Genomic DNA, 24,395 nt, shown 5'->3' with positions numbered 1-24,395 from the left:
ACTGCCAGTTCGACAAATTGGATATCAGAGCAACAGAAGTCTGCTCGAAGTCCCGAAGAGAACAGGCAATTGAAGGTGAGTGGCGGAAATCGGAGACGGCGGACTCTTCTCTTATTTCCAGAGAGGCGCTGACTCAGGTGATTGGCTTGAAGCCTCCAAGTCTAGACTTGAGGGCTCGTAAATCGGGACAGGAGGTGAAGGGAAGATCTTGTGGAAGACTCAAGCAATGGGCCATGCTTCTAGAAACGCCATAAGTGCTTGTTGAGGGCTTCAGATCAGTAGTGTGTCATGGAAGATGCCTGTGAGCACATGAATTGTCAGCATCCGTGCTAGGTTGTCACTGATGATGGTATTCTCCAGCCACTTGAGATGCGTTTTGTCTGACAAATACTGCTTTCGTCATTTCTACATTAAAACTGCTACAATACTGGAGATAGCTGACTGTCATTTTGTCATTTGAAGCCTGGAAAGGTCTAGCTTCTCACGTGAGTGTTTCCTCCACTCTCTTTTTTTGCACACTTTGATCCCTTCTACTTCTTAAGACACACAGACAAAGACACACCACCTTTTGCCAGGTTCAATGTCCTCTATGCAGCTTACCAATCCAAAAACATTCAGAACTCCATAGACCCCTACGAGTGCCGAGTAGTCCTCCTCTTGGCAAGGAGGAAAGAGTGAGTCGAATTTCGTCCGCCCGATTTCGTCCGACCATCCAGATTCACCACAGGAGGCCCAACGGGGACACCGCAGCTTCTCGCCAATCGGCGAACAACCGACAGCCGCTCTACTTCAATCTCTATCTAGAAGAAACCTTGCAATAAAGAGGAAGAAACTCGAGACACAATAAAGTGGCTGAGTGGCAATACGGAGTAAGGCATTGTCTCGGTCTCGTATCTTGGGTACGGACGACGCATGCCAAATATGACCCCAATCGAAGGAACACCATGATATACAATGCTGCCTGGGTTTCTCGGCGGTCCCCTTCCAGCAGCTCGAATGGTCCACCACCCCCAAAAACTCACCCGATGTCACATTCAGCGGACCTCCTGTCGAATGTGGAATGCGAATTTTCTCCCAGTTCGACTGTTTGACTGCTGCCTGATTATCGGCAAGTCTGTCAAAGTGTGCTTTCGCATTGTGGGTCGCCGCCCCTGGTACGAGGTACAGCCTCGTCCTCTGCTGGGACCTTCTAGTTCACGCTGATTTACTATGACACATCCCCTTTTTATTGAGTTCGCAGTTTTGGGTTGGCTGTTATTTCCACGTGCTCTGTCTGTTGCTCATGCCGAAGGTCGAGACATGGATGGGTTCACTTGTTTCGTCGGCATTGTGCTTTTATCAATTCTCGCACTATCGTGATCCATGTGACTCCCCGACGTTGGCACTTATTTTCTTTTGCAATCAGAGGGGCGTGACTTGGATGTATATGGCATTGCAGGAGTAGACCTTATTCCGCTGTCTTGATGCAATCGGTTCTCACACCCTCCCGCCGTCATCCCTTTGAACCTAAACGCTTTCTGGATCTGGCTACAGAAAGAAACACAGGGAAAAGAAGAAAAAATATTGAAAAAGCGTACAGGCAGGAAATTTGTATTTTTCATCCCAATTCTACATACACGTACAAACAGTGTGTCAACCAACCTCAGACAAGAGACGGTACCATGCACCTCCCCACCCCTCAAGCATGTAGATCCAGCACATCCTCCTTGTCCGTGATGCAGCCATGGCTAGCATCGCTGACCAATTTCGCATACTTGGCCAAGACGCCTCTCCTGTACCGGGGCTCCGGCTTATTAGCATTCCACTCCTCCCGTCTCTTTTTCAACGTCGCCTCGTCCACTATCAGGTCGAGCGTCCTGCTCTCGGCATCAATCACGATGTTATCACCGTCTCTCACCAAGCCGATGGGACCGCCTTCCATGGCCTCGGGGACGATGTGGCCGATCAAAAACCCGTGGGACCCTCCGCTGAATCTCCCGTCCGTGATCAGAGCGACGTCTTTGCCCAAACCAGCGCCCATGATTGCGGAACTGGGCTTCAACATCTCAGGCATGCCCGGGCCACCTTTGGGTCCCTCGTACCGGATGACCACCACGGTTTTCTCGCCCTTTTTGATCTCGCCACGTTCGAGGGCTTGGATGAACAAGTCTTCGGCATCGTAGACCTTTGCTTTTCCCTCGAAGCGCAAGCCTTCCTTGCCTGTGATCTTGCCCACAGAGCCGCCCGGGGCGAGACTGCCTCGCAGGATCTGAATGTGTCCGGTCTTCTTGATCGGCTGAGAAAACGGTTTAATGATGACTTGATCAGACGGGAAGTCGGCGGCGGACTCGACGTTCTTGGCGAGCGTCTGGCCCGTGACTGTTGTGTGTTTGCCCTTTACCACGCCTTCTTTTATCAGGAATTTCAACAGAGTGGGAATGCCGCCCACGGTGTGTAGGTCATTGAAGACATATTTCCCGCTCGGCTTCAGGTCTGCGAGGAACGGGGTCCTGTCACTGACCGCCTGGAAGTCGTCGATGGTGAGCTTGATGCCCACCGCATCAGCCATGGCAATCAGATGCAGCACCGCGTTCGTGGAACCGCCAGTGATCATCACCACAACCATAGCATCTTCAAAGGCTTCGCGAGTCATGATTTCGCGCGGCTTTAGGTCCAGTTTGAGCAAGTTCTTAATAGCCTCTCCAGCCGCCAGACACTCGAGTTGTTTCTCCTGAGAGACCGCCGGATTGGATGAGCTACCCGGCAGTGTCATGCCCAGTGTTTCAATGGCCGATGCCATGGTGTTGGCAGTGTACATACCACCACAGGCGCCACAAGCGGGGATGGCATTGCGGATGATGTCGAAGCGCTGCTCCTCATTAATTTCCCCTGCGATGAACTGACCGTAGGCCTGAAATGCTGAGACGACGTCGATATCCGCGTTATTCTGCGTCCGCGCACAGCCTGGGGCTATGGAGCCGCCGTACACCATGATCGACGGGCGATTTACTCTTCCCATCGCCATGACCACACCAGGCATGTTCTTGTCGCAGCCAGGAATGGAGATGTTTGCATCGTACCACTGGCCCTGCATGACTGTTTCAATCGAATCGGCAATGATTTCTCTTGACTGCAAGCTGTAGCGCATGCCGGTCGTTCCCATTGAGATGGCATCCGACACGCCGATCGTGTTGAACTGCATAGGCTGGAGTCCTGCGTCTGCGACACCCTTTTTCACCACGTTGGACAGGTCCAGTAAATGCATATTGCAGGGGTTGCCGCTGTACCAGACAGACGAAATGCCCACTTCTGCCTTGTTCATATCTGCTTCGGTCATGCCGGTCGCGTAGAGCATGGCCTGCGAGGCACCCTGGGACTTGGGCTGCGTGACATGACGTGAGACTTTATTGAGACCTTCGGCGTCTGGGGAGGAGTTTGCATGGCGCAGGGACGAGGAAGAGAATGGGCGACTGCTGGAGCATTAGCTGTGCGAGACCAGGGAGGGCGAATTGCAATGAGCATACATGGCCTGTCTGCTGAGAGGAAATCTTGCTTGCCTGAGCCGCAGGCTTCTGAGGGCTGCTGAAGCTGTCATTGTGAGCTACCTGTATTTCGCAGAGCTGGAGGGGAGACTCTGGACCAGGCGCATCGAGTTCTTAGTGAGACCAGCGAAGATTGTAAGGAGGGAAGAGACAAAGACAGTCTTATTTCCCACCGACAGGGCACCCAGCTTCACCTTAAGTGCTAAAGAGTCACCTACTCCAAGTTAATACTCATGACCTTGTACCACAAATTGCAGTTTTCCCCAGAAAAGACGAAAAGTCCGTAAGCGGAGGCTGGAAGTTAGCAAAGTGCAGGGGCCCGGAGCCAATCGGAGTGCAGGGAATTCAAGCAGCCCGGGGAGTCTCGTTGATCTCCGGGGCGCAGTCAACTGCAGCCTTGCTCAGCCTTGCCTCTTGCGCTGGTCACCGACACCACGCGCACTCGTCTACGAGGGATCAACCACAAGGAAGCGTTGCCAGCCAGCATTGTGCTCAGAGCGGATCTACAGAGTCAAGAAACAATGCCACGATTGTCGCCTCCTCGAGTATACTACCACAATCTACCAATTTTCTGCTCTTTTTCCGATAAACTCGAGGCTGATTATTCAATGCACAGGTCAAAAAACCCCTTTCCCTGCATCTCCTCTCGCATTATTATTGTCTGACGTCGCATAGTTGCCTCGGTTCCAGCGAATTATCTTTGAGATTGGTTCTGCTTGTACAAACTGCATCGATCGTGGGACATGGACTTACCGAGGCCAGGCCTGAAAGGGATACCCCTCATATTAATGCACAGGCTGCCCATGCCAGCGTCCGACTCCAATTATATCGTCACACAAGCTGCTTGCTGGTGGATGGAAAACCCTACCTAGAGCTACTACGACTAGGACTTATCGTCATCAGTCCTGTCCCGGGGAACAAGGTGAAAATATCGGGTGACCTCTTATGACATACAAGTGCCCGTCATCCTCTGCGGGGCAATGAGCTCCTTACGAGCTAATTAGCTCTGTCCTTACTAACCGGCTATCCCCTCAAAATGGATTGAAGACCCAGAACGCCTTAAGGTTGCCGGTCGGTATACCTCGGGACATGCCGCGGGACTTCCTGTTTGTTTTTTCCCCAGCAACAGAGGAATCAAGGTGATAAGTAACTCTACGAGGTCCTCAGAGAAACAAAACATGACGGACGCATTCTCCCAAGCAAGCAGGCGGTTGAGTCAGATCAAGGATTCCATCATGGGTAAAGTGGCCACCACCATTCCCTTCGACCCGGAGTCGACCTCGTTCCCAACCCGCAAGAACCTCCCCAAGATCGTGGGCGCGCCCGACGAGGCCGCCTGGGTTTGGGGCAAGGACGACTACGTTGGGCGGCTGAATTTGCTGACGCCCACGCGCGTCAAGGCCGCCGCCTCGCAGGAGATCCGCACCGGGGAAATGGCACGACTAGATCTGCCCCTGGACGTGCCGCTGCAGCCAGCGTTTGGGCGGCAAAAGTTTGAGCACAAGATCGTGGCCATCGCCGAGGGCATCTCGTACGACGACATCTACCACATGAACACGCAGTCCGGCACGCAGTGGGACGGGTTCCGGCACTTTGCGCACATCGCCACCCAGACCTTCTACAACAACACGCACAAGGACGACATCATGGGCCCGACGGCCAACGACCACAAGTGCAGCATCCACCACTGGTCCGAGCACGGGTTTTCCGGGCGTGGCGTCCTGCTCGACTACCGCTCGTACGCCGACAGCGTGGGCATCAAGTACGACACGGCGACGTCGCACGCCATCAGCTACGACGACCTGGTCGCGTGCGGCAAGCACCAGGGGCTGGACATCCGCCCCCAGGCCCAGGGCGGCGACCTCAAGATCGGCGACATCCTGCTGATCCGCTCCGGCTGGGTCGAGGACTACTACAAGCGGGCGCCCGAGGACCGCGACCGGCTCGCCCTGCGCCACGGCCCCGACGCCCAGTGGTGCGGCGTCAAGCAGGAGGAGGCCGTCAAGGACTGGTTGCACGACTGCTACTTTGCCGCCGTGGGCGGCGACGCCCCGGCCTTTGAGCGCTGGCCCACCCCGGAGAGCTACTACCTGCACGAGTTCATCATCGCCCTGTGGGGGATGCCGCTCGGCGAGATGCTCGACCTCGAGAAGCTGAGCCAGCTGTGCAAGAAGAACAAGCGTTGGACCTTCTTCTTCAGCAGTGCCCCCTTTAACTGCCACGGCGGCGTGAGCAGCCACGTCAACGGCACTGCGATTTTCTGATCTGGGGGGCCACATAACTTTGGCCGAGCGGGCCATGAAAGAGTGGAGAGGGGGGGAAGCGGGAAGGGCTTGACGGGAGATTTTGGGGAGTATGTATGTAGGTCGACGACTGCGAGGCGAGGCGAGTCTAGCCTGGCCTGGTGCATGCATACATACATAGCCCTTGAGGCAGAAAAAACGTCGGTGTTATCGCCATATCTTCGGGGCTGCTTCGATGCGGGTGAAATGAACGGACGAATGAAATCTAATGATGGGCGGGCTGCCTGCTGGTCGAACTGAAGGGCACGAGGGAATGAGAACTTCCAACCATTGAGGGATGACAATGCTGCATGCATGCCATCCCGGACGAACTTTTTGGGACGGTTCGAATCGAGATCAAACATCCATAACCACCTTGCCCTTGTTCTGGTCAAGACATAGTAATATATTTCATTCCACAAAGCCCAACCCCCCACCTGCTCTTCCACGGACAACTCTCTCCTGTTCCACTACCGAGTCAAAGCCTAGTTTGAGTGTCTGGTCCGAGTGTGGTCTTATCTATATGTGTTTTGTGTTTGTGTGTGTACTAGCTCAACCTCTTTGGCTTATACCTCGTAGTTATAGCCAGCTATGTCTTGGTATCTTCCTGCTTCTCCGTGCCTTCAGCTTTCTTCTCTCCGTTCTGCTGCGCGGAGTCCTGCTTCTGTTCTCCATCACCTCCTGTGGCGAGGGGTTCGGATGGTGGAGTTGATGATGGTGGTGGCGGCGGCGGCGACGGCGCTGCTGTTGCTGCTGCTGCTGCTGCAGCACTGCTAACCACTGCCTTTGCCTGGACGACATTCATGATATGCTCGCCTAGATCACCCGAGCCGTCAATCTTGCTGATTCGCGCATTGAAGAATGATGCGTCCGCCAGTAACCTAGATTGACACTATCAGTATTATGATCTGCCTGGCCGCGATACAACTTCTAGAGAGAGAGAGAGAGAGAGCTTACCTTTCCTTGGCCTTGAGGGACTTGATGGTGACATCTCGGTACGCATTCGTCCACTGCTTTCGGTAACTTGCAAACACGGGCATCATGATCCCCGCCACCACAGGCTCTGGTAGGTGTTTGGCCAGTACTTTCTGCAGGGTGGCCGTTTCTTTCGCCAACGTCTCCATGTACGGCGACACATTGACGGTCGTGTTCTTGGCCGCTTCTTCCCAGTCAATATTCTTCATTGCCTTGACGTGCATCGAGGCTCTTCCGGACATGATGTCGACAAGCTTCTCGTGTATGCCATGTTGATGTTCCTGGAAGAGACGCTTGACCTTGTCGAATTCGGTCATAACTTGCCCAGCTGTCGATGAAGGGAGATGGCGGCGGAAGAATTCTCTCACATACGGTATGAGGGCGACGATGAAGCTCAGCCCTTGAGACGACAGTGCCAGGTGCTTAGTCGTGATATTCTTCAGCCCTGCACTCCTAGTAGCGCCGGCCCCTAAGATTAGCTGAGAGCTTCGGGAATTAAACAATTTGAGGCTTTCCAGCAATGACATGGCCACTTCATTGCTCATACTCGGGATGCCGGCCGCCAGATGCTGGAAAGTTTCCATGGATCGTAACATGGCAATGGCAGATTCTGGAAGTATATACTTTTGCTCGTCGATCACTGCGCTGCGCACCTTTGTCCCTGCAGCTGCTGTGCCGTTGGTTGCCGCTCCGTTGCTGGTCTCTGCGCCGTTGGTCGAAGTTTGCCAGATCATTGTGCTCTCGATCCAAGGAAGAGCATCGTTAGTACTCCCTTCCATCACTCGAGCAAGAATCTCATTCTCACGCTCGCCGAAATCGCGAGCGTCCCACTTATCCGCATCCATCACCTTGATCACTTCGTGCTTCTGGGAGTCTGCAAATCGCGCAACGAAATCCTTGATTTGGGTGTCGAGGACGCTCTTGAGTCCCGCGCCGCTGCGGCCAGATATCGCTTCACACTCATCCGCAAATAGCCTGTTGAGCGTAAAGTACCTCAAGAAATCAGACAATGGCAGCTCCGAATTCTGCTGGGACCGGACTCTAACTACTTTCGTGATCTGTGCCTGCGCAAGATCTACACCTTCCCCTAAAAGACTGGAGAGATCTAGAACTTGCTGCATTTCTGCCTGCACAGAACTGGTAGCTCGAGCTCGGCCTGTCGGAGGACTCATAACTCTGTCGATACTTGCAGGGTCTGGAGTTCTCGGAGGGGACTTGATCATATGGTCTGGTAAATGACTTGTGATGTCCAACAAAATCTTGACCTGCACGCTGAGTCGGCGCAGACCCTCACTAATGTTTGTATAGATGGTTGCAAGCATCTGATACCAATCTTGTGCGTCCAGAGATCTCAGGTTTCTAGCCAGAATTGACGATTTCTCCTGTTGGCTCATATTTCTTCCACCGACTGTTGAGGCGGAGACGGTAGAAACATTGTCATCGTCGTTGGAGCTCGGGAGCTGCTTTCGGATCATGCTCTTCATCTCTCGCAAGACGATTGCTCGAAAACTAGTCGCTGCAGGAGTCGTATACCTGGCCCTCGAGAGGCCTCGCATCTCAGCTTCAAGTTCGTCTCGTAGCTCAGATCCAATATTCATATATCCAGGGAACGCTGAAGGTGCTCTCCTTTGGCCCGGTTTGGGCCTTGTATAGGCAATCCCCCACCTTTGAAGGGTCATGCTGGTCTCTGTGTGTTCCACATGTCGTCTGATATCACTGAGCAGGCTGTTGTGGAATCGGGCCTCGTATCCCCTACCAGCGCGCTGGCGCAACTGGTTCAGATCATCCAAGGCGCCCTCGAGGGCTTTGATCCTTCGTAGATCACGCCTCTGATAACGGAGTTGTTGCTCCACTTGAGAGGACTTGCTCTCCCTGCCGGCCATCAAGGCTTCCACGTCATCTAATCGATCCAAAGCTTGATCAATCTCGCCCTTTTCAACCATGTCTTCGCATGTTTGAACAGACTTGACAATGTCTTCGAGCTGCATGATTGCCTGCGCCAATTGACGGACATTGTCGCGACGCTGCTTCAAATTGACCACTTTCAACCCGTCGATAGCCATTTCTTTGTCAAGTCTCGCCAACTCCCTCCGGAGTCTTTGAATCCGGTCTACTGGATCAGCAGCCTCATTGTGTAGCTCCCTGAGAGATCCGAGAGCGGAAAAGAACGACTTCGAGGCCGTTGATATGGAGTTGATCAGGTGGACCTCGACAGTATCCATGTACCATGACAACTTCTCTTGCAGAATTGCATTTGTAGCCAGGGACTTCCGTCCAGAAGGAGTACCACTAGGGTCGCGGACAATCTCCGAATTTTCAGAGACGATGTCAAACGTCCTGGGGTTCTCGAGGTGAAAATCTTCTTCCGAATAGACAGCCGGGATTGTGGACAACGGTGTGACGGCCTGACGCCGTTGGCCAGTCTGTCTCCTTTTCGGCTGAGGCGACTCTAATGGGATCGATATTGTCGAGCTCACTGAGCTCGCCCGTGAATGCCCGGGCCGTTGCAGGCGCTTGCTGAGGATGGCCTCCCACTCTTCATTTTTTGTATCTTTCTTATCCCGGTGGAACAAGGATGTTTCGCCTTCACCCTCATTCTTTGCCCTTTGGAACGCTTCGTACAGCGAACCAACCTGCGACAGGTAAGGATGGAACGCTTTGGCGTCGACGTGAGGGATGTTTGTGAGTGCAACGGGAGGAATATCGCGTGGCGTAGGAGCCTTGTACCCAGAGCTGGCAGGAACTGTGGTTGCTCTTAGGCCCGTGTGCATTATCGGGTGTTGCAGCAATGTCGAGATTGCATTCTGGCTGGTTTCTGTTATTGTAGCATTGTTTAGTGAAACCGTGTCGAGGGTGCTGGCAATTGAGCTTGACGTCGATCCACGACGCAAGCCACCTTTTGGACCTCCATGCTGTCTCTGCGGAATGCTAGGGAAAGGGTACTCGGTTGCGGGTGAGGTGGCTATCGGTGAGGCATAGGTTCCCTGGGATCCAGGTTGGATTGGAGACGCCATCACATCTTCTTCCCTGGCATGCGCAAGGTTCCGAGGGCATCAAATGTGACATGCCGTGTCATAGGGAAATCAAATATTCAACAAGGCTATCTAGCTGAAAACATTGTGCATGGGTGGCCAGCGTGCGGCATCCGCGAACCAATTGCTGATGAGGCCTGATGGCGAGTTTAGACGACACGAAGGCCGCAGTTGGGTGAGATTGGAGAAACGGCCAAGATGGGTAAAACGTGCTCGCGCCTTAACCTCCGGATCGGGGCCAAATCAACTCTCCTATCTATCTGTGCGGCATCACCTGCAAGCGAACAATTGTGCTCAAGTTCGCCATGGCCAGCGTGGTGGATGGTACAGTATACAGTACCTCGTACAACATTAGGCATGAATGTACAGCAGACTCCTCACGGAGAGCATTTCCCCAGTCTGAAATCGACGGAGAGTACCTCGTGTTTTGACCGTTGAATTAACGCCTCAGATTGAGGAACTTATGTTACCAAAGAGGACCGCCTTACACACAACTACGATGCCGCCAACCTTATCGCTCGCCACGTCTGTTCGTGCGGACGGTATGATTGGGACTTGTCAAACACAATAAAGAACACCGTCACCTGCGGTGCAATAGCAGATTGACTGAATGTTCGAGGCTTGTATTTTCGTGGCATTGATGCATTTACGGTTTCAATTCTCCCATCATCCAGACTGGCATGGCTAATCCAATACAGCTCTCCAGACACCTTCGTGTACAACAGACCGCAAAATACAAAAGTGTGGAACGACGCATGTTATTACTATTTTCCCATCTCTTTACCCCTTTTTGGCCTTCTCACTCATCGCTTGTTAACTTCTCTTGTGGAGACCTTTTCCTTTTGCCTTTTTCCTGACCTCTAGCTTCCCGACGCATGTTCCACTACATAGAGTCGCGGTGAGGTTAAGGGAAGGCGAGTGAGGCTGTGAGGAGTGAGAGGGTGCTCCTCATGGTGGTGCCTGGCATCAATATTTCCGTCAGTATTGACGCCATCTCACGGGCACCAAGGGGTGAAATGGTGCTCAAACAAGTAAAGAACCCCTCTAAAACCCCTAAAAGGGCGATAGGGGTCGTTGGCGTCCGTCTCGTCAATCGGTTTCGGTAGTGGAGGTGTTCGATTCAGCTCAGCCACGTGGACGAGCCGTGGTTTGCTCAACGGTGGCACTGGTGTTGATGGTATTGTTGATTCTGGTCCCGGTTCTGGCCAACGCCACCTCAGCTGCCAAGCTGCGCTTTCCACTTTTGGCCGAGAATACTTCCTGTTCCTATTTCCACCATTAACGACTCTAGTGAATTTACAATGCCACGAGACTCCGCTCGCAACTCAAATGCGATCGAGACTGCCACCAAGGCGCTTCGCCTCCCATCACAAGGGATCGATATGTGGATATCATGCTATAGCATGGCGTCTCCAAGGCGGTGGTTCCGAAGGAGATGGTACAGGTAGGAGGGTGAGGGTGTTTTACTACAAAGTAGTCTTCTCTCCTCGCATCCGACTTCAGTCTCTTGATCCAAGGCGACTATGTACTGACTTTGACTTTGTATACTGACCTTCGTCACTCGTTTGCTAACAGCTGCCATGGGCTTGCTACACCTCACAGTAGCTCTGGCCCTCGCGGCGTCCACTCATTCACTTGGTTTACCAGCTAATCATGATACCACCATCACAGAGACCCTCACTAGATTTGTCTTCACCTGCCCTTGCGATTCGACCACCTCTGTCAGTATTGGTACGACGTATCCTACTTTGCCTACGGGTGTATCTGACGGACACGACTGGCATGATTGGGTTGGTTCTGTGTCGCAGTCATCGGGAGCTTTGACCTCTTCGTCAAGCTCGATATCTCGTTCAGGCACCGGATCACGATCGGCGACAAACCAGCCCAGTTCACATCATACCACTGCGGATTCTTCATCCAAGTCCACCTCAACCACTGCTATTTGGACTTCTGTTTCTACAAGTCTGCCCGGAACATCTACTGGCAGCTCAATCACATTCACGTCCACTTCCATATACTCGCCTGTCAGCCCTTCTCTGTCGACGACAGCCATCGCAACAAGCTCCTCGCCTACCGTTTCATCAAGTATCTCGACTTCGACCTCGACATTGGACATCTCAACAAGTACAACAGAGACAACTTCTCCCCTCACTCCTGGCACCACAAGCACTACACTCATCACCACATCTTCATCAGAATGCTCATTTGAGGTTATCACAACTACTTTGAAGAAAAGGGATGTTCTCGAAGTGCGGACATTGACCGTACCTGCTGCTGGTTGTTCTACAACTACATCCACATCGGGGATACCGACCACTACACCAGCCTCGAGTTCCACAGCTTCCACTGCATCCACGACTCTGGGTGCGAGCTCGTCTGTGGACACTAGCTCAACTACCCCAGCGGGTCCTGCCACGTCTTCAAGCATTGGGACTTCGACCTCTGCAGATCCTGATAGTCTCCCCAGGACGACAAGCTTGACCACCGTCTCCGTTACTCTGACCACCTCGGGAACCTCTTCTACCACCTTGACTGCAGATACATCAGCCCCTTCAGTTGGTCAGCCCTTTTCCATTCAGGTAAACACTGCTGGACCAGGCAAACACAAGCGAGACATTCTGGTTGTGGGGTATGTCAATGGAGCACTCGTGCTTGTGAGCTCTCCAGCTGATGCCGTGGCCTTCGTTCTCACGTCTGATGGCGTGCTGATGATTTTCGGCACCACTTTGGTAGTTGGCTTCGGTGGTGGTTCGGGAACTTCAGCTTTGATGATTTATTCATCAGTTTCAGCCATGCCAACAACAATAGTATGGTCAATCTCTGGTGGCGCTCTTGTCTTGCCAGGGGCTGGCTTCTGCGTTGGTGCGGGCAACGTCATGTCCGTCAATGTTGGCTCCGCGACAGACAGTAGCTGTGCCCCTGTCACCCCTGTGCCGGATACAGACACAGACTCCTACAACACTGAAGTCGCTAGCACAGTCACGCCGTCACCACAAACCTCGCCTGTAACAACACAGGCTTCGACCTCGACTACAGTTGACATTACTTCTACTACCTCTTTGTCCTCGTTGACAACCACGCCTATAATTATCAGCTCTACCTCCAGTCTTACTTCAACGGTCTATGTCTCCACCAGCAGTCAAATCTTGGATAGCACAACCTCAGGTAGTAGCGCGACCACGACCACAACAACCGCAACGAAAACCGAGGAGACAAGTGGACCAAATTGTTCCATACTACCGCTGCAAGATCAAACTGCACCGAGTGGCACTCAATATACGCAATTCTTCTATAGTTGCTTTGCAGCCATTCCCACGACTCTCGGAGATAGCTACTCTCTCGTCACCTCAGGTGATGGAGACTATAGCAGTGATCCCACCGCCTTTTTGAATCAGTGTGTGGCCACTGCCGAGCAGCTGAGCGCCAGTGTTTGGACTTATTACCAGTCGTCGTCAGACTTCAAATGGCATTGTGGCTTTTGGACTGGTCTGGTGGCAGATGATGGGATTTTTGTGGATGACGAGACAGTTTTCACCATGAATGCTATGACAGTGCTTGGGGGTGATGATACTTCAAGCAGCACCAGCACTTCCTTTAGCTCTACAGCAACATTGTCGACCTTCTCCAGCCAGACGCTTACAAGCTCAACCTTGACCACTACATCCGGCTCATTCGTAACAACAACCACGACCAGTGTGACGAGCACGACATCATCCGCCAATTGCGTGGCTACATCGGCTTCGGTCGGCGACGTCTTGGATACCACGACCGGAAATTCCTGGATTAACTTCTTCTCCTCTGGATGTGGATTGTCCTTGGATTGGCAAACACTGGACTTTAACAATCTTTACGTTTATCAACGCACCGACTATACATTCGAGGAGGCATTGCTCGAATGCGCTCAGGTTGCTGACAATGATGGCTCTCCCGTCTTCGAATTTGAGACTGATATTCGCAACAACAATCGATGGGTGTGCTGGACCCTTAACGGTATCACCAATGATCCGGCGCAATTCCAGCCTTATCCAGGAATTGCAGATGCATACGGCTGGTATCTACCTAGCAGAATGGTTTCGGTGACAACTACATCATCAACCACGACCTCTGCGCCTTCAAGCACAGTGTCAACTCTGACTACGACTTCAGCCCCTGGCGCTACAACTAGTCAATCTACGCTCGCTCCTCCAACCACACCGTCAATCCTGACAACAACTTCCGACTTCTCCACAACAATTGCAACGTCTAGCTTGACTACAACTTCAACCTCTGCTACTACCACCACGGCGGCAGCGTCGTGTCAACCAACAAATGTCGTTGATTCAAACGGCGACACATGGCAAGTTCTTTGCGACGTAGTTCGACTTGGAGGTGGTGAAGGTACCGGTACTATTTTCAACCTGGGCACTGGCACTACTCTGGCCCAGTGCATTGAGCTATGCGATGGGATTGACACATGCAACATGGTGGAGGTCGGGCCCGACGACAGTGGTACGGTCTATTGTTGGGGTCTGACATCCGTTGTGTCTTGGACTCCGGCTGAATACGCTGGATGGGATACGGCGCTGAAGATATCCGGCGATTTCGCTCGTGATCCTGTCAGCGGCAACACTATCGACGACACTATAGCTTCAAGCTCAACGCTATTGACCACGACAAGCACCACAACGTCTACTCCGGGATCCTTCACTACGACAAGTACGACAACAATTGACAGCACCGCAACTTCTACATCAATCACCACGACGAGCACTACAACCGTTGACGTCTCGACGACAGCTACGTCAACACCGACCACCACGACAAGCACCATCATTGACATTCCGACATCAGCCGAGACGTTCTACATCGCTGCTGAGACGGGAGTGGCGGGTCGCAGGATCAAGCGAGGCACTCAATATCTTGTGCTGAGTCCGCAGACTGGCTTGAGCAGTCTTGTCGACTCCCAATCCGAAGCAAGCACCTTCGTTATTGCAGATGATGAATCGTTAATGGTGGTAGTGAGCGGCACGCCTGTCTGGGTCGGTTTTACGTTCACCACGCCCACTCAAATAGTGATGGCGACTGTTCAACCGGATCCTCCCGTCACTGCAACGATCCGTAGCAACGGAGTTTTGACGATTTCGTCAGTGGTGACTGAGTGCTCACTGAACGGCGGCCTGGTTGTTTCCACTGATGGCTCGATTCCTGAGGGCTGCATCCAGGTTACGTTGAAGGCAGTTTCTGCACCCATTGTTGATCCAGTTAGTTCAATCACATCTTCGTCTTCATTATTGCCGGTCGTCACGACTTCCGCCACGACGATAACCACGGGTACAACGACAATAACAACGACTGCAACTACCCCAACACCGACCTGCACAAATGGGGAAATAGTCAGCGATGCGAATGGCGACACATGGGAAACTCTGTGTGGACAGGGGAGCGTTAACGGATGGACGTACTTTTCCAGCTTCGCTGATGTTGCAACTTTGGCCGACTGTATTGCCAAGTGCAATGAAGATGGCTCGTGCAATGCTGTCTCTATCGAATATCGAGACCTAGGGACCAATATGTGTGGTTTTATCTACACGACAATCGATTTCCAGCCGTACGATTTCACTGCAGATACGGCGATCAAGGTTTCGGGAGCGAATGCGAGGCCTCAAATCGACTTCTCTAGCTCATCCACGACAACAACGACAACGACAACGACAACCGGCAGTGTCTCAAGCACGGCTACAACTTCGGCCACATCAACAACCACGATACCTGCATGTACACCTTCGGCAATCGGAGATGTCACCGCCCTTTATGATACAACCCAGACTTTCCGTAACGTTTACACAGGTTGCGGTGAGTCATTGGAAGGAGCGACGACAGGCGGTCTGCAATATCTTCCGAAGCAGTTCGCAGTCCAGTGGCAAGCGTCAGAAAATTATGAAGGCTGGACATTTGAAGATGCTGTCAGTAGATGTGTTCAGACTGCCGTCGACAACGCTGCGACAGCAGTTGAGTTTTATGTCGATGTGGATCAGAATTGGCTCTGTGTCGGCGTCGACGATCTGACTTTGGACGACTCCTCCTTCTACACTGACCCGAATGTGATCAATGCCTGGGGTTTCGTCTGGGAGAATTCGTGCCAGAATTCGCCGCTCGATGACATTGTCGCAACAGATGGAACTGTCTTCTCCGAATTCTACACTGGCTGCAGTGCGTCGCTCCAAGGCAACATACCTGGTGGACTGCAATACCTTAACCGAGTCGTGTCAGTGCAATGGCCTGCCCCAGACTATGCCGACTGGACCTTCGATGCCGCCGTCAAATCTTGTGCTGACCAAACAGTCTCGCAAGACGGCACTATGTTCGAGTTTTACATTGGTGCAGATGATTCGTGGTACTGTGTTGCAGTCAACGACTTACCCATTGAAGCCGACAGTTTCTCTCCTGATGCGACAGTCGGTAAGGTCTGGGGTTTTGCCATCACACAATCTACAGAGGTCTGCGAACCTTCACAACTTGCAGGTTCAATCCAGTTGACGAACGGGACTACTTATGATGAATTCTATGATGCATGCCATGTGTCGCTGGAAGGCATCAGTGGTGGAGGGCCGGGCTCGATGACAAATGTCTTTGGCTTCAATAATCCACCAGGGGAAGATGGAAATCATGGAGGATGGACTTTGGAGACGTCGCTACAGCAATGTATCACGGACTCAGCGGCCGCTGGGGCGACCTTGGTCGAATTCTATGAGAATGCCGACGAAGATCCCACGTGGTACTGCTTTGGCGTCGCCGATGTACCAGCAGACGAAGATTCGTTCTACGGCGACGACACTGTTGGCCGCTTGTGGGCTTTCAAGCTTGACGAGTCCACCTTGCCGACAAATGACTAGACAGGAGTTGTGGTTGGGAAAGGATGCACTCCTTGAGATGTGATTGCTTTTCAAACCTCAACCCATTTATCCTAGATTTCACGTACACAGTTTCATATGTAAAGTTTCAGATATTGGAGAGCTATCTGTTTCGGGGACAATCTTCATAGTAATATGATGGATGAGCTAGAATTAGATACGGAGTGATGAGGAACTATATAGAAAGAACGCTGTATATCCCATCGCTGTGCACGGAAAAGAATTCTCTAATCTATCACCGTGAGCAGATTTCCCCATCAGTCAATCATCGCTTACTGTGTAAAAATATATGCGTATGTGTCGATTACTCTCTCTGACTCTCCGAGGAAAAGGAGAATTGTAGAAAACGACTCGCTCGCTTGTGTAGCAGGACGCAGAAGTCGGAGAGGGGGCGGCTTCGGTCGTTTCGACATTGAGCAATGTCCATGCAATGAGGCGACCAGCGACAGGTGGGGGGGAGATATTGATCTGGGAAATCGAGACAGTGATCGTGAAGGCCCACCGCGTCTGATAACTCAGTCTTCTTCCCGGATGACAGACCGTACGCGTACGAGCGAGCACCAATGTCCATCCTCGTCAACCCCAAGTATTTTCGCGGGTGATAACATGCAGCCCTGTTGATAGAGGAGGCACCCATCTCCCACACTTTGCTCGCCCCGATTGCGCTGAATGAGATGAGAGGCAGCACACGTTGATTTCACGCTACGTGCTTGTTTCGTACTTCGTCTTCGCCCTCAGTAAACCCCCATGCCGATAAAACATCCAAGGCATCGGTGCCATTAACAAGGTGCAAAATGCCAGAGTCGAGGTTGCCCACCCCACGCCGAGTGCCTTGTAGAACTTCAGGGCAAACAGAGGGAATGCGGCCGACAGGCCATATCGCGACAGCATGGCAGCGCCAGCAGCCGAGGCACCGTATAGCGGCCCATAAGCATCGACCATGAATAAGTTCATCGATGCGTACACCATCACGGTGGCGGTAAACGACATGCCCTGGAATACTATCGGCACGGCCCAATGAATTTCAGCGTGTGCCGTCCAGGCAAATATCAACAGGCAGATAGGAAGAAAGAAGGATGCGATCATGCTTGGATAGAGGCGGTGTTCTGGAGGAAAGTGTTCGTCGGCGCCCAAGTTTTCGGCGCGAAACTGTTTCAGGCGTGGTTGGTAAATGTACAGGTCGACCAGAATCAGCGGACAAGGAGCAAACGCGGTTCCGCCCATCAAACCAAGAAACGATAACGACTGGCCCGTCAGCGAGAAGTTGTAGTAGCGCTCGAAGACCCAGGGCGATGCGACGACGAAGGTGTACATCAGCCCAAAGAGAAAACCGTTGTATAGGCATACAATGGTGACGATGGGTTCCGTGACGAGCATGTGGAGAGGGCGGAGAAACAAGGTTGTCAAGAAGTAGTTGACAGCAGCAAGAATCGATCGGCGTTGTTGAGGCGGTCCTTGAATATTGAGTCTTTTTGCTCGCCGTTCAAGGATGGTCTTCTTGTAAGTTTCCTTGGTGAATACGATCGGGATGTAAAACGTGACAATGAAGAAAAGTGTAACCCATTGTGTCCAACGCCAGCCTCTTGCCTCGACGACGAGCCCTCCGAGGAGGGGCCTATATGAGGATTAGCCTCAGCATTTCCACAAGCTGGCCATGGACGTACCCAAATACTGCTCCAAAAAAGGGTATGGAATAGTAGAATGCCAACGAAACAGCTCTATAACGTCCAGCTGTGTAGTCGACGATGGTGGCGGAGGCATTGCTGATGGCTGGCGAGGCAAAGACACCAGCAAAGAATCTGCAAATAATCAATGACGCAGGTCCCTGGGAGAGGCCCGCCCCCAGGGTGAAGAGAGCGAATATAGGGGTAGTAGTCAAGAAGACTGCTTTGCGACCAAACGTCTCGCTCAACGGTGCCCCAATGGGAGGTCCAAAGGCCAGGCCAAAGTTGTAGATCGACAGAGGAAGGATGGCAACCTCCTCCGAAACACCAAATCGTCTCGAGACGTCGTCGTGTGCCGGACTGTAGAGCGAAGCAGCTATGGTGCTCACAAATGCGAGAAAGGTCACGGCCAATGTCGACGATATCCGGCGCACTAGAGAGAAGTTTCGAGGATTGTCAGGATCGTTGGGCCCGTCCCAGTCTGTTGCTGTTCGCGGGCGCTGGAGCACGCCTGTAGTGTCGATTTCGAGCTGTTCATGCCTCGCCATATTATTCCATCTGATCTGGCGTGATCGAAGAGGCTATTTCTCCATGCTGTGTGGATGATTGTGAAAACGAGAAAGAGAGAAAATGATAACCCAGCAGACGCGATGTCGGACAATGACCCGAGTCCTACACCGTACCTCGTACTCCATACAGGGATTGGGGATATACATACATGCCCTGATGACCGTCCGTTCCCCGCATATCAGAACGGATAAATCGGCTTCAGACTTACCTATGATGAACAACCGGCGACATTCCGACCAGTATCTAGCCAGTCAAGCGTGCGAACACAGGCCGATTGAAGCTGTACCTGAGAGCAAAGAGCAAGACATGATACCGATGGAGGAGAAAACATTGTTCATAATTGTTACAGGCTGTCGAGGCCGGGGCGTCGCCGCCGGCAATTCCTCGGGGGATTCACGTGATCAAAATCAATTAAACGCGTCGAGCGTCCAGAACGCGTCGACGCGTCCAACCGCAAAGTCTACGATCCGTACTTGTCACGGCCCCCTCGCACCTCCTGCGCAACTGTGAGATTCACGACGCTTTCGTTGTCGTCTGTCCTTACCAACACCAACCGACAGTCTCGACAACGATCCTCCAGCATGGCCCTCGACTCTCGCTCCGCGTACTCCCTCTCTGTCCTTCCTGCACACAATGACCAATTGGGCGAACCGCGCACCGAACTGCAGCAGAAGCTCAGGGACTTCATCCTCGCATTTCAACTCGACGGCGTCTACATCTACCGAGACCAGCTGCGGCAAAATGTCCTGGTCAAGCAGTATTACTGCGATGTCGACCTGGCGCACCTGATCTCATACAATGAAGAGCTCGCGCACCGGCTCACGAGCGAGCCTGCGGACGTGATACCGCTGTTCGAAGCGGCGTTGAAACAGTGTACACAGCGCATCGTGTTCCCGCACGATCGCGAGGTCCAGCTCCCTCAACATCAGCTCCTGCTCCACTCGAGTGTCGCGCACATTTCGATCCGTGACCTGACCGCCGCGAACGTCTCGCACCTCGTCCGCATCCCAGGCATCGTCATTGGAGCGTCCACGCTATCGTCAAAGGCCACCCTCGTCGCGATCCAATGCCGCGGCTGCGAACACACGCAGCAACTCCACGTCGAAGGCGGCTTCTCTGGCATCACGCTCCCTCGCCAATGTGGGCGGACAAAAGTCCCCGGCCAAGAGTCTGGAGACCCGTGTCCTCTAGACCCCTATTTTGTGGTCCATGAATCCTCACAATTTATCGACCAGCAGATTATAAAATTGCAGGAAGCACCAGACCAGGTCCCAGTGGGTGAATTGCCCCGCCACATTGCCGTCTCTGCGGACCGGTATCTGACGAACCGAGTCGTTCCTGGGTCGAGATGTACGGTGATGGGGGTGTTTTCAATCTATCAGCAAAACAAGGGGTCGAAGAAGGATAGTGCAGTTGCGTTGAGACAACCGTACTTGCGAGCAGTGGGCATCCAAACGGACGTAGACCACTCGGCCACCGGGGCATCATTTTCAGACGAGGAAGTTCAAGAGTTCGAGGAAATGTCCAGATTACCCGACCTCTACGAGCGGTTTGCGCATTGCATTGCTCCAGCCATCTATGGAAACATGGATATCAAGAAGGCCATTGCATGTCTGTTGATGGGTGGCTCAAAGAAGATTCTCCCAGACGGCATGAAATTGAGAGGCGACATCAATGTCCTACTTCTGGGTGACCCGGGCACAGCCAAGTCGCAGCTGCTGAAATTTGTCGAAAAGGTGTCGCCCATAGCAATCTACACCTCCGGAAAGGGTTCATCGGCAGCCGGTCTGACCGCCTCCGTGCAACGAGATACACAAACACGAGAGTTTTACCTGGAAGGTGGAGCCATGGTCCTCGCAGACGGTGGCGTGGTCTGTATCGACGAATTCGACAAGATGCGCGACGAAGATCGAGTGGCAATTCACGAGGCAATGGAACAGCAAACCATTTCGATCGCGAAAGCGGGCATCACCACCATCCTCAACGCCCGCACATCCGTCCTCGCAGCCGCAAATCCCATCTTCGGACGATACGACGATCTAAAATCTCCGGGGGAGAACATCGACTTCCAGACTACCATTCTATCTCGTTTCGACATGATCTTCATCGTAAGAGATGACCACGATAGAACGCGGGATGAAAACATCGCGAAGCACGTCATGGGCATCCATATGGGCAACCAGGGCGTCGAAGAGCAGGCCGAAGTCGAAATCCCGGTAGAGAAGATGAAGCGATATATCAGCTTCTGCAAGTCGTAAGTGGAATTTGTTGCCTTGATGGTATAATTGAATGATCTGCTGACAACTTTTTCTAGCCGGTGCGCCCCCAGATTGTCGCCTGGGGCAGCAGAGAAGCTCTCGTCGCATTTCGTCTCAATTCGGAATCGAGTAGCTCGAGCTGAGGCTAACAGCAATGTCCGATCTTCTATCCCTATCACAGTCCGTCAACTTGAAGCCATAATTCGAATCACAGAGTCACTCGCGAAGCTCACTTTGTCAGCCGTAGCAGAGGAACACCACGTTGACGAAGCTATTCGTCTCTTCCTCGCCAGCACCATGGACGCCGTGTCTCAGGGAGAAGGCGCTGGTGGCATGAGCGGAAACAGAGAGTTGATGGAGGAAGTGAGCAAGGTGGAAGAAGAGCTTCGAAGGCGGCTGCCGATTGGTTGGAGCACAAGCCTGGCGACTCTAAAACGGGAATTTGTTCAGGGGCGAGGATACAGTGAAGCAGCGTTGGCCCGCGCATTGCATGTTCTGCAAAGAAGAGAGACGATACGGTTGAGAAATGGTGGAAGTCAGGTATATCGAAGTGGAGTCTAATCGAGGACCGGAGTAGCTGTTTACGACGTGTCACGAGTACATCTTAGTGTAGCCAACGTTTTGTGGCTTTCTGCAAAGACCTGTTGCCCTGTTTGCTTGAATGTGCCTTGCCAGTTTGCACACCAACTGATGCAAAAAGTGGCTTCCCAAGCGACGAACTAGTTGAGCCGTCAGCCGAAGAAGCTTGGTAAAACCAGAAATTTCCATTTGGAGTAATTCTTTCAGGGCCGTTCGGGGAATGGGATCGATCGTAATATCCCTGCTCGACTGCATGCGAGCCCATCGGCCTGGTGACTTTAAGTTTCTTCTTTCCAAGGGGCCAGCTCCCCACATTCACAATGATGGATTGGTGGAATGACGCACCGGGGTGGTCCAAGTGAGGAAGACAACCCGTGTCCAGGATGCGAGTGTTGGCCACATCTGGCAGAGAGAGCTACCGGCCTCATGACATAAGACCTGTGAATGGTCATAGTGAGCTGGCATCAGGAATCTAGGGCAGTGGGCCGGTCACTGTCACGGAGCTGTCTCAAAGTTTGCAACGTACTCCGTACATCCGCTAAGCGAACAGTGTGGGTGGCGTCCATTCAGAAATATATTGTGGCGGCTTAAGGCTAATCAAGCCGAGTCATGCTTCTGCTTCTAACAGAGCACCTAGGTGCAGGGTGTAGAGGCCGTGTCCATCGAAGCTGAAGTCGCCCAGAAGTGAGACGAACCCCTGCTCGTCGTCGACGAGGGAGGTGACTTGTTGCCGAGCAGCCACGCCGTACCAGAGCGCAGTGACTCGTAATGCTAGATGAAGCCCAGATTGGCGTTAGATGGGCCAAACGCGCACCAAGTCTGTGCATCCAAGATCCAGATGGGCGGCACCAGGGTGGGACAGCAACTCACTTGGACGTTGGCAAGCGATCCTGTCATCGCAATTGGCAGCAGAGAACACGAAGCCTGCAGGGTCGTCATTCTGAGTTCGGATTTTGGTCGGCGTCGACAAGTCACAAACAGTCTGCCGGTACCAATGATCGTAGCAGGGGCACGATTTGTGGTGCGCCTCCTGACACTTCGGATCTTGTACCGTGCATGAATGGCAGTTCTGAGGCAAGCCACCTCTAGATCGGACTTTGACGACGGGTCTGCAAGGTCAGTGAAGCCAGGAATGAGGATTTTTCCACTGTCAGGATAGTGCACACCGAGTTCGTAATTTGTGGGCGAGTTCGTTGCGCGCAGATTTTAGACCAGGAATGTGTGCAGTCTAGAGGTAAATGTTGCCGATGGTACAATTTCCGATGATCAAATGCGTGCGATTGTGCAGGGAATAGCTCGATCTTGAGAGAAATCGCCGAGATGGAGGGTCCTAGATGGAGGGGTTGGTTGAAGATCTGAAATATCAGCAAACCTCGTCAGAGTCGGGCGCTCGATTCTCAAGAGAGTCAGAGGAAGCGAATGGACATGTGAATGCCGATCACAGAATCTCTAATTCAAGGGTGTGTGAGCTTCCAAGGCTGAGAGCCTCCTCTGGTGTCCTTCTCTTGAGAGCCTCCTCTGGTGTCCTTCTCTTGAGAGCCTCCTCTGGTGTCCTTCTCTTGTTTGACCTAAATCCATCACCTCGAGCAGCCAGGTTGCAGGGATGTCTCAGCGGTGCATTGTGCTGTATGGGAGTCAGCTATACGAGGCATCTCAAAAGATTGTGTGACTAGGGCGTCAGACGGAGGTTGTGATCAGCTAGCAATGCAGAAAAGTAGTCCGATGGCTCATCTAGCAGGCTGGGGGCAGAGTCGATCTAGTAGCGTAGCATGGTGAACATCGAGCGGGACGAGGGCCATCTAACAAAACAGGATCCAAATCGACGCTGATTTGAAAGAATCGACAACTGACAGGGATTGGGTGAACTAGGAGCGCTGTAGTGTAGTGCAGTGTGACGAACAGTAGGCGAGCTGGCCTGCTGGGTGTGGGATAGAGTGGACGGAGTGCCTTGAAGGGCTGTTCTGCATCTCAAAGTCTTTGATGCCAAGCTCAAACCCAAGTGGAAGACGTCACGGTTGGACGGATCGCGAGTGCAGGTCTCTAGGAGCCTCTAGCCCCTCCACATTATTAGCAAGAGATGGGTAGCCAAGGTTCTGTTAGGGGGACCCCTAGACAGCGCAGCCGCCTACAAGTACAAGCACTCCCCAAACTCTAAGTACTCGGGCAGGCGGGCCTGACGCTTAGCAGGACCGTTAAGGGCAAAGAGCGTGCTTCGCTAGCTAAACTGCTTGCATAGGGACTGCAGCGGTTCCTGTTTCCGACGCCCGACCCGACACCCTATTGAATCCATGTCTCGTAACCTCGGATTCGTCGAACTGTCTCGTAACCTCGGATTCGTCGAACTGTCTCGTAACCTCACACCAAAGTCCCCCAAACAACCATGGATCTTCTCAAGAGACCATCCTCTGCCGTCTTTCCTCCCTCCCGCAAACAGCAGCCAGTATTTTACAAAAATTGAGCCTGGACTCTTGCTCTAGCCTTCGATCCATCCCCTCTTGACTTCGAACAGGAAAACGATGTACCCACTGCCTGCAGGACAGCCTGATAGAGATGGCGGATGCATTCACTTTGCCTCGATCAGCTTTCATTCCGGGGATTGCCTCAGTCTGTAGGGGGTCACGCGG

General features: G+C 52.7%; 6 protein-coding genes across 6 annotated transcripts; 3 read left to right on the top strand and 3 right to left on the bottom strand.

Moving 5' to 3' along the window:
* Nucleotides 1–1,678: 1,678 nt before the first annotated feature.
* Nucleotides 1,679–3,574, bottom strand: Z517_07027 (dihydroxy-acid dehydratase; the record flags this gene model as incomplete). Its single annotated transcript, XM_013428766.1, has 2 exons — nucleotides 1,679–3,449; nucleotides 3,504–3,574. The coding sequence occupies 2 exons, from the start codon at nucleotides 3,572–3,574 to the stop codon at nucleotides 1,679–1,681; spliced, it is 1,842 nt and encodes a 613-aa protein (XP_013284220.1).
* A 1,125-nt stretch (nucleotides 3,575–4,699) lies between these two features.
* Nucleotides 4,700–5,785, top strand: Z517_07026 (uncharacterized protein; the record flags this gene model as incomplete). Its single annotated transcript, XM_013428765.1, has 1 exon — nucleotides 4,700–5,785. One exon carries the CDS (start codon nucleotides 4,700–4,702, stop codon nucleotides 5,783–5,785), a length of 1,086 nt encoding a protein of 361 aa, XP_013284219.1.
* A 607-nt stretch (nucleotides 5,786–6,392) lies between these two features.
* Nucleotides 6,393–9,792, bottom strand: Z517_07025 (uncharacterized protein; the record flags this gene model as incomplete). The annotated part of the gene is made up of 2 exons (XM_013428764.1): nucleotides 6,393–6,684; nucleotides 6,761–9,792. 2 exons carry the CDS (start codon nucleotides 9,790–9,792, stop codon nucleotides 6,393–6,395), a joined length of 3,324 nt encoding a protein of 1,107 aa, XP_013284218.1.
* A 1,598-nt stretch (nucleotides 9,793–11,390) lies between these two features.
* Z517_07024 (uncharacterized protein) lies at nucleotides 11,391–16,682 on the top strand (the record flags this gene model as incomplete). The annotated part of the gene is made up of 1 exon (XM_013428763.1): nucleotides 11,391–16,682. One exon carries the CDS (start codon nucleotides 11,391–11,393, stop codon nucleotides 16,680–16,682), a length of 5,292 nt encoding a protein of 1,763 aa, XP_013284217.1.
* Nucleotides 16,683–17,402: 720 nt separating this feature from the next.
* Z517_07023 (uncharacterized protein) lies at nucleotides 17,403–18,912 on the bottom strand (the record flags this gene model as incomplete). Its single annotated transcript, XM_013428762.1, has 2 exons — nucleotides 17,403–18,315; nucleotides 18,365–18,912. 2 exons carry the CDS (start codon nucleotides 18,910–18,912, stop codon nucleotides 17,403–17,405), a joined length of 1,461 nt encoding a protein of 486 aa, XP_013284216.1.
* A 603-nt stretch (nucleotides 18,913–19,515) lies between these two features.
* On the top strand, nucleotides 19,516–21,753 carry Z517_07022 (uncharacterized protein; the record flags this gene model as incomplete). The annotated part of the gene is made up of 2 exons (XM_013428761.1): nucleotides 19,516–21,188; nucleotides 21,249–21,753. 2 exons carry the CDS (start codon nucleotides 19,516–19,518, stop codon nucleotides 21,751–21,753), a joined length of 2,178 nt encoding a protein of 725 aa, XP_013284215.1.
* Between the last annotated feature and the right edge of the window lie 2,642 nt (nucleotides 21,754–24,395).

This window comes from Fonsecaea pedrosoi (assembly GCF_000835455.1).
Source record: "Fonsecaea pedrosoi CBS 271.37 unplaced genomic scaffold supercont1.4, whole genome shotgun sequence".
In the NCBI taxonomy this organism is placed as follows: Eukaryota; Fungi; Ascomycota; class Eurotiomycetes; order Chaetothyriales; family Herpotrichiellaceae; genus Fonsecaea; species Fonsecaea pedrosoi.
Note: the sequence above shows the minus strand (reverse complement) of the source record. Positions and strands in the feature narration are given on the sequence as shown.